The 9,908-nt window shown below is 38.4% G+C and overlaps 1 protein-coding gene across 1 annotated transcript in view; it reads left to right on the top strand.

Moving 5' to 3' along the window:
- Positions 1 to 9,908, top strand: part of EPHB1 (EPH receptor B1) — a 494,682-nt gene that overhangs the window by 381,963 nt on the left and 102,811 nt on the right. The window contains exons 8-9 of the mRNA XM_044669152.1: positions 4,831 to 4,939; positions 8,434 to 8,498. Of these exons, the coding sequence (XP_044525087.1) occupies positions 4,831 to 4,939; positions 8,434 to 8,498 (174 nt within the window). The remainder of the gene's footprint in view (positions 1 to 4,830; positions 4,940 to 8,433; positions 8,499 to 9,908) is intronic.

Raw genomic sequence — 9,908 nt, 5'->3', positions numbered from 1 at the left:
TATATATATATATATATATATATATTGGCTTCATGGATTTACCCAGAATTCAAAGCCAAAGATCTGATCATGGGGTGCCTTAAAATGGTCAGTCTCCTTGTAGATTTGATGAGACAAATAAAAAAGTAACACATTTCATTCAAGAAGTTTATTTCTCTTAAAGTTGGCAGCTAAATTCAATAAAGTCAATAGAGAAAATTAAAATATGGTTAAGTTGGAGATATTCTTAGTCCTATTAATTCATTCCTTTTTGAACTTCATGTCCGTGGATTATACTATTTAAAGCCTTCTCATTGCTATCTATTGAGCAATGGGACAATTTCTTCCCTTCCTCAATCATTCAGTACCCAGATTACAGTCTTCCTCTCTACTCTCAACTCTATCACCATCCTCAGAGACTTCAGGATTCTTATATGACTCTTCCAACTTTCAGACCTCTCAATTCATCAACTTTCTCAACTACATGAACATTACACGTATGTAGACCCAGTTACCCAGAGGTGGGGTTATCTTTCAGACTTTAAAATCACTCCAATTTGTCTCTAAGAATTTGAACTCTGAAATTCCCCTCTGGGCCCTATCACCTGATCCACTCCTCTTGACTGTTTTTTTTTTTCTCTATTATAACCCTTTGGCCCTCCATCCATCCCCTCTTGTGTTGCTAGTTTACTGGTCTTATTACGCTTTCCTTTCTCTCCCTTCACAATTGACCCTACAAGACATAGATTCCAACTGAGGATTGCTTTTGTTGGCCATATACCATTCTTTTCTTATATTAATGCCAACAAATCCTTCCACGTAAATGCCATTCTATCATTTGTCTCTATGATTTTACGTGTAAAATTACCATGTAATTTTACAAAATTACAAAATTTTACACTCATTCCTAGTCTGTTGTCCCTCCTCATCTATGCCTCTAGGAGCTCCACATTCTACCTAGGGATCAGTTCAATTGCTACCTTCTAAAAAATGCCTTTCTTGGTTTACTTAAATGTTACTGTTCTCTCCCCCATGAAATTATTATGAAATTTATATTTCTTAGGTTCCTTGATCTACATCTAAAAGGGACCAAAGAGGCCATCTAGTCCAATGTCATTATTTTTGCAGATGATTTTGACTTACCTAGGATCATATAGCTAGGAGTGTCAGAAGTAGTATTTCTTTTGGATAGGGATAGTGTTAGGGAACTAGCCCTGAAATTTCATTAGTATAGGGAACTCCCAGATAAGGCAATTCCCTCAATGCAAATTAGTAATTCCTTTTCAATTCACAGTATTACACTAGTCTCCTGACTAGACAGAATTTGGGATCTAGACAGCAGCCTAAAACGTTGAGATGATAAGTGACTTGCCTAGAGTCAAACAGTCATTTTGGGTTGGAGATTCTAAGGTCAGCTCTCTATCTAGTGGCCTTAAGCTGTACTTACTTATCCATGCACTTTCAATTAGATTTTAAATTCCTCTAGGGAAGAAGTTGTATTGCTTTTCATCCTTGCATTTTTGGCACCCATCAAAATGCCTGGCACACAGCAAGCACTCAGAAAATGTATGTTGAAGAAAATTAATTAAAATTAAAAAATATATATTGAATTGAACTAACTACTGAGGTTGACATGGGTCATCTATAATTATACTCATAGTCATGGATCATGTAAGGCTCAGTCTGCCTAGCTAAAGTCAATTTGAAAGTCAAGGCAATTGTCCATGTAATTAAAATTGTATGTGTGCCAGGGGAGGTGGGGAGTTCAGTTTTTGGGGTGTACTGACCAAAGGAGTTGCTTGGACTGGCCTTGAAGGTAAAAAAGCCCAAAGTTCAAATTCCACTTTGAACATTTATTAGTTGTATGATTTCGTGCAAGTAAGTAAACCTCTCTGAGTCATAGCTTCAGAGTTGATAAAAGGAGGAGAACACTCCTTATAATAACTATTTCACTGAAAAACTGTGAAGTCTTAGAGTCATATAAGAAAAGGGCCTGGACCTGCTCTTTCATTAATGTAGGAAAATCCGAGGAGAGGAAATTCCCTCTACAAATTCAGATTGGAACTTTGTCTGCAGATATGGAGAGTTACCTAAAGCACTGAGGGGGTCCTATCACTTGACAAGAATCATGGAGTATAGATGAGAGATCAGACTTGAACCCAAGTTTTCCTGATCTAAGAGCAGCTCTCTATCCCTGACACCACACTCCCTGTGTGAGGTATTACTAGGGAAGCAACACAGTGTACTGGACAGAATACTGTGTCGGAAATTTGGAGTTCCATGATATGGAGTGAAATGAGCACAACCAGGAGAACATTGTACACAGTAACTGAAACATTGTAGGATGATCAAATGTGATAGACTTTGCTACTAAAAGCAGTACAGTGATCCAGAACAATTCTGAGGTACTTATAATAAAGAATGCTATCCACATCCAGAGAAAGAACTGTGGGAGTGGAAATGCAGAAGAAAACTATGGGTATATGATTTGGGAATTGGATTTTAAAAGATTACTCTATTACAAAAAGTACTAATATAGAAATAGAATTTGAGTGATAATATATGTATAACCCAGTGGAATTGCTTGTCAACTCTTGGCAGGGAGGGAAGTGGGGAGGAAGACAACATAAATCATGTAACCATGGGGAAAAAAGATGAAAAAAAAAGAAATTCAGATTTCCAGTCCTATGTTATAAACTGTCATGACACAGGCTAAAAATCACAGTAACAAAATTACTTTTTCTATGTATAGGCACATGACTTTGAGCTTGTCATTTATTCTTATTGGGCCAAAGTCTTTATTTACAAAATGGCTAGACTAGAACAATGATGGTGAACCTATGGCACAAGTGCCAAAGATGACACGCAGAGCCCTCTTTGTGGGCATGTGGCTGCCCTCCCCCTCCCCCTATCCCCCCAGAGTTTGTTACTAAAAAAGCAGAGGGACTCTTGTAGAGCTGCTCCCTCCCTCTCTCCCCTCCCCCTCTGCCCAGCATCTAATGGGAGCACACAGGGAGTAAGGTGGGTGGCTCACAGGTGGTAGAGCTGGGGGGGAGAGGAGTGCTTGGGTCACTCCCCTTCTCCCCTCTACACTCACTGAGGACATTCCTCACACACCTGCCCCTCTGCCCAGCAGCCCAATGGGAGTGCTTTCTCCCTCCCCTGTGTGGGGTAAGGGGAGGCAGGGCATGCCTGGCACTTGTTGTGAGGGAGGGACATGGCACAAGGTCTGAGGGGGGCTGGGCATTTGGTATGGAGGATGGGGTGGGGGCGGAGCCCAGCACTCCATCTCTAAAAGATTCGCCATCACTGGACTAGAAGATCTCCAATTCCCTTCTTGCTCCAACATTCTATGGTTCTACTTTTAAATCTATAAGAAACAAACCCCAACAACAACAACAACAACAAACCCTTTGACACATGTTCTTCACTGAATAAGAATTCTAATATAAAGAAGCTAGAAGGTTCAGGTCCCAGCAGGCCTCTGCTGCTAGATGAGTTTCTGACCGAATGACTCATGAAACTCTAATTAGTGGCCTTTCAAGTAGAATTCCAGACAATCACCCACTGTGTGTAAGACACTGTTCTAGATATTGGGGATACAAAGACAAAAATAAATTAGTCCCTCAGCTCAAGGAACTTATATTCCATATGGGGGCAGTGGGAGTTAAAATATGGACCCGAGTAGATAAATATACAATATAATTAGAGAAAGAAGAGCACACGAATAATAACAATTGGGGTTAGGGGAGTGATCAGAAAAAATTTCACACAGTTAGCAACACCTGAGATGAAATCAGAAGAAAGCTAAGCATCTTAAAATGCAGAATTAAAACTAGAATGTATTCTAGGGATTGGGAAGGAAGAAGGAAGAAGCAGGAAGAAGGAAGAAACAGGAGATGGAAGGAATAATTTCAGGAATAGCAAGGAGACGTGGTTGGTTGGACAGTCACATGTGAGAAAGAAAAATGAACCTGATATCATTCAGGTCTTTCAGAGTCAGACTGAGAAAGTTTTTTCCTAAAAGAGGCAATTGAATTTTTGAGAAGGGAATCGACATGATCAGATCCATACTTTAAGAAGATGAATATGGTTTTACAAAATGTAGGTTGAAGGTCTATATAAAAGAGGATATATCGTTCAGGGTTGCTCAGTGAAAGGACAACCAGATGTAGAAACAGGAAATCCTGGGTTTAAATAGGGTTTCAGACACTTCCTAGCTTTGTGACCCTGGGCAAGTCACTTAATCCCAGTTGCCTGGCTCTTCCCATTCTTTCTTCGTTGGAATTTAGTATTGATTCTAAGTCAGAAGTTAAAGGTTTAAAAATAATAATAAAAGGAGTGCAGTTCATCCTTGACAAGGGAAAGGTAATGTTTATTTGCTACATAGCCCCATTTGTGGGCTGCTGGTAAGTACAGTTTTCCTAGCTTGAAGGAGAGATTAGATTATATTTGTATGGGTCTACAAATTGATCAAAGGTTTCTTTCTTTTTTTTTTAGACAATTATTTTTTGACATTTTAGAGTTAAAGATTTGTCCTTCCCTACCTTTCCCCCTTCTCTGAGGCAGAAAATAATGTAATATAGTTATAGCCACACTTTCTTATAATACACATTTCTGTATTGCTCTTGTAATAATATAAGACACATATCACACATATGATAGAAATTTCATGAAAGAAAAAGAGTGGAAGATGGCAGCCTTTGATCTACCTTCAACAGTTCCTTCTTTGGCTGTGGATAGCATTTTCACCATGAGTCCCTTGTGGTTGTCTTGGAGACTTGCTTTGCTGATAATGATTTTGTTCTTGACAGTTGAATCAAAGGTTTCTAATGGTTCTTTCTCTCCTAGATGATTATAAGTCAGAACTGAGGGAACAGCTGCCACTGATCGCTGGTTCTGCAGCCGCCGGTGTGGTGTTCATCGTATCATTGGTGGCCATTTCCATTGTCTGTAGCAGGTGTGTGGCTTGCCTTTTTTTTTTTTTTCATTTTTCCTAGACCTAGCTCCAGAATTGAAATGATACTCTGGGATTATCTGGGCAGGTCAACTTCTTTGAGCCTCAGGCCCTTCATCAGAAGGTACCAAGCCTGGGGTCAGGAAGATTTGAATTCAAACTCAATCTGAGATAATTCATCGCTGTGTAGCCCTGGAAAAGTCACTTTACTTCTGTTTGCCTCATTTTCCTCACCTGTAAAATGGGAATCATAATAGCACCACTTTCCCAGGGGTTGCTGTGAGGATCAAACTGCGATAATTGTAAAATGCTCAGCATAATGCCTGGCACATAGTAAGCTCTATACAGTATTATTATTTATAAAATTTGATATTTCAGTATTCAAATGATAAGATTATATGAAAAGGACTTAATGAATTTCAAACTGCTATATACTTGTGGATAATGAAGAGGAAGATGTAATACCTATTTCTACTGCCAGTGCTACATGGGTAATGACTATAGATTGGGACTATCCACCATGCTGAACTGTAGAGTTCTTGAGGACACTTGGATAATAGCTTGACCTTCCCAGTTTGACCATCATTCATTTTACTAGAGCAGAAATCTCATCTACAGCTAGCTCTCAGGTTAAGACAGAGAAGACATAGATGCGTGCTTTCCATAGACAATTTGAAGAAAGAAAATACAGTGTTCTCTTCTGTCTTATCTCAAGAAAAAAACATCCTATTAGAGAGAGAAAAGAACCAATAATGTTAAACTGGGACTGAAAACTAAAACTAAGTGAGAGATTAGTAATCAATATATAGCCATTTGCAGGCACACATGGAAAGAGCATGGGGCTTAGAATCAGGAAGTTCAATTCTGGCCTTAGACACTAAATAACTACATGACCCTGAGTAAGTCATTTAACCCTGTTGGCTTCAGTTTCTTCATCTGTAAAATGACCTGGAGAAGGAAATGACAAACCTCTCTAGTCAATTTGCCAAGAAAATACCAAATGGAGTCATAATGAGTTAAAAAAGACTTGAAATAAATGAACAACAATACATGCAAAACACTGAGAGGTGCTCATTATAAGCATGAATAAAAGGAAGAGAATAGTTCCTGCCTATAAGGAACTTACATAAGTCATTTAAGTAGAAGAACATACAGAGGGGTATTTTGTTTGTTTGTTTTTTAAACCTATAATTTTGGGGGCAGATAGGTGGCTCAGTGGATTGAGAGCCAGGCCTAGAGATGGGGGTGGGGGGTCCTAGGTTCAAATCTGGCCTCAGACACTTCCTAGCAATACGATCCTAGACAAGTCACTTAACCCCCATTGCCTAGCCCTTACTACTCTTCTGCCTTGGAGCCAATACATAGTATTGACTCCAAGATGGAAGGTAAGGGTTTATTAAAAAACAAAACAAAACTATAATTTCATTACTTTTTTCATTAATTTAATTTATTATAATTTCTTATTGACAAGGCAAACATACAAGTTGAATTACAGTAGAGTAAAATAGTATTATGACAAAATCTAAATATTGTTAGTTAATGGATTAATTTCAGTAGAGAGAGATGTTTCTAATGGTGTAACAGAGGAATCTAAACTTGTTACTTTAGTAAACTGAATAATAATATAGATGATAAGTATGTTAGATTTTCAGATGACCCCAAGAAAAGAAGGAAGCTGATATACTGCATATCAGGAAAAGGTTTCAGAAAAATCCCCAAGGGTTCGACTGAGAGACTGAAAATAATTGTATAGAGTTGAAGAGAGTAAATGCAAAAATTGTGTATTTAGCTTTTAAAAATTAATAATAGAATGGGAGAAACATGACTATATAGCAATTCACACAAATACGCCCTATAGGTTCTATTTAGTTAATACAAGATTAATATGATTCAATAATATAAAGTGACACTGAAATTCTTAGTGCAATCTTGGGCACTTTAAAAGAAATATAATGTTTAAAACAAAAGAGCATTCTCTCTATACTTTATCCTACCTATTCTACCTCTGGGAAATTGTGTCTAGTTCTCAGGGTCGCATTTTAAGAGGGACATTGAAAAACAAAAATATAAATAGATGAAAGTTGCTAGAATGGCAAAGTATACCCAAATCATGTTACAGGAGGAATAGCTAAAGGTAAGAGTAGGCATTTATACTATAGAACAATAGTTTGGGAAGATATAACAACCCCCCTTAAAAAGGTAAAGGTCCTTCATATAGAAGAGAGATTACTGTGGTTATAAATTAAAGTTCAAAGAGCTCTGACCTTAGAATTGGACCTGAGTTCAAGTTCTGGTTTTACTACTTACTACTTGTTGATCTTGGAAATGTTATTTTATCTGATCTTCAGTGTTCTCATCTCTAAAATGGAGATAATATTTTGTACTGCCTTCATCTCAGGGTAGATTTGAGGACAGATCATTGCAAACTAGAAAGTACTGTATTAATGTGAGTTTTTTTATATTGTTCATAGCCCCCGAAAATAAAAAAAATGAATGCAGAGATATAACTTTACCATGCCTTGCATTGCTACACACACACACACACACACACACACACACACACACACACACACACACACACAAAGAAAGAGCTTTTGAGACTATTCAGGAAAGCACTGGATTGCCTCATTAGGGACTGGATTCTGCATCATTGCAAGTATTCCATAGAAGTATCTATTATCAATTATAGAGATATTATTGAAAGAATTCCTTTACCAGGAGGAAGGCCCACTAAAGACCCTTCAACTTTTCTATCAAGAAGGGTGGTAGCTGTGACACAGTCTTCTTTCAGCCACTAGTGTCAACCTTTCCCCGCACTAAATATTTGTTTTTTTTTCCCCAGAGCTGTCAGTATTTAACAATATATTTCACCAATTTTAGCTTCATGCTCAAGCCTATGGTTGGGGTGCTAATGAAAACAAAAAAGAAAAAAAAGCCACAAAGCCATTGGGCAGGTAGCAGAGGGGAAAGGAAGAGAACGCAAAGGTCCTGAGACACTGTACAAATGGGATTGACCTTGAAATCATTAAGTTTTTATTACCATGTTTATCATCTTCATCCTCATGCAGCACAAACATTGCCAGGCTAAACACCCCAGTCTCCGTAGCCAAAGGCAATTCCATAATGCAAAGCTGATGACCTGCTAGGTGCCCTTGCTGGGTTTTTTTCAGGATATGACCCTGATCAATGGACAGCCCCAGAGAAGTGTTTTGTCAAATCTTCAAGACAGTTTTCATTCTGGGTCAAGGCTTCTGTTGATGTTTGAAAAACTGTTACATACCCTAGACATTTTTTTTTGCCTGAGTGAGTGACTGATGGGTGGTGGCCCAGAACTTTAATAAGAATACAAACAATTTTTAAAAAATGAATTGTGTACAGATTCACAATCCTGGAAGCTACTCCCTGGTTTTCAGTATTAGGTAAGAGATCTTATGTACTATGGTAGTCATTTGAATACCCCTAACTAAATGAAGAGAATTCTTTTTCTCTGTTCTCAGGAAACGTGCTTATAGCAAAGAGGCCGTGTACAGTGATAAGCTGCAGCATTACAGCACGGGGCGAGGTAAGTAGAAAGAAAACACTCCTGTCTTCACTTGAGTATGAGTCATGCACCAGCACAGGTGTAAGTCCCTTCTCCTTTCAAGGTGAAGGTTGTTGCCCAGGTGCATCAATACTGTTTGCATTCACCCACACCCACTCTATTTTCAAGATACCCAAACAGTCAAAATCATCCTGAGTCCTCCATAAGTATCCAGGGTGGGTGTATACACACACACACACACACACACACACACACACACACACACACACACACACAAAGTCCTGATTTTATATGTCTTGATTTCTGTCAGAGTGGAAGATGTTCTTATTGGACTCCTGCTGGTTTTCAGTTATTAAATTGCATTGATAGCCAGGCCTATATGATACCTACAGTAGAAAATGATTGACTTTTGCAAGTCAATGAATCCTGAAATCAGGCACAGTGGGAAAGATGGCAGGCTGTGTTATAGCATCTCATGCTTTGTCTTATCCAACTGGGTTGGGAAACATTAACCAAATTATAATGTCTGTCTGTCTATATCTTTCTATCTATCTATCTATCTATCTATCTATCTATCTATCTATCTATCTATCTATCTGTCTGTCTGTCTGTCTGTCTGTCTGTCTGTCTGTCTGTCTGTCTATCTATCTATCTATCTATCTAATCTATCTCTCTAACCTGTCTGCCTGTCTGTCTGTCTCTCTCTCTTATCTGTCTGCCTATTCTATCTATTTATCTGCCTATTTGCCCATCTATCTAATCTATCTCTCCAGTCTGTCTGCCTGCCTGTGTGTCTGTCTGTTTATCTACCTATTTATCAACCGGCCTGTCTGTCTGTCTGTGTGTCTTCTACAAATATTAAGAAGTGAAGGAAATAAGAGAGTGCAAGTAGCTAAATGCATTGCTATATGTTCTAGGATTTTCTTTCAAATGACTTCTTCAAAAGTGCTTCTTACTCAGTGCTCTGTTCCTTCTCTCCTCACCTCTATGTCAATTCTCTTTAGTGCATAGAAATTCTGGTCATATTTCTTTAACATGTCTGACATGTAGTACTTTAGTAGAATTGTTGTTTCACTCACACAATCACAGAAACACAGAAATATGGCCTCAAAAAGACTTCAGTACATCACCTCATCTCTCCCCCTGCCTTCAGGTAGAATAAGACTTAAATTGCTACTGGCTGATGAGTGTACATCCTTTTCCAAATGATTTCCAGAGAAATTCCATGGTCTTTCTCAGAAACCTCTTTCAGTGCTTAACAGCAGTGTGTACTGTTCAAAACCTCTCTCATAGATAGTGTTCAACTTAAATTCCTTTATTCCCAATATAGCTTCTTTTCTTCTTGCTCAGTCAGCATAGTGAGTGGAAAGAGAGAGAGAGAGAGAGAGAGAGAGAGAGAGAGAGAGAGAGAGAGAGAGAGAGAGAGAGAGA

Source organism: Gracilinanus agilis, chromosome 3 (assembly GCF_016433145.1).
Source record: "Gracilinanus agilis isolate LMUSP501 chromosome 3, AgileGrace, whole genome shotgun sequence".
NCBI classification, from domain to species: Eukaryota; Metazoa; Chordata; class Mammalia; order Didelphimorphia; family Didelphidae; genus Gracilinanus; species Gracilinanus agilis.
The sequence above is the reverse complement of the archived record's forward strand: the minus strand, read 5'-3'. Positions and strand labels throughout refer to the sequence as shown.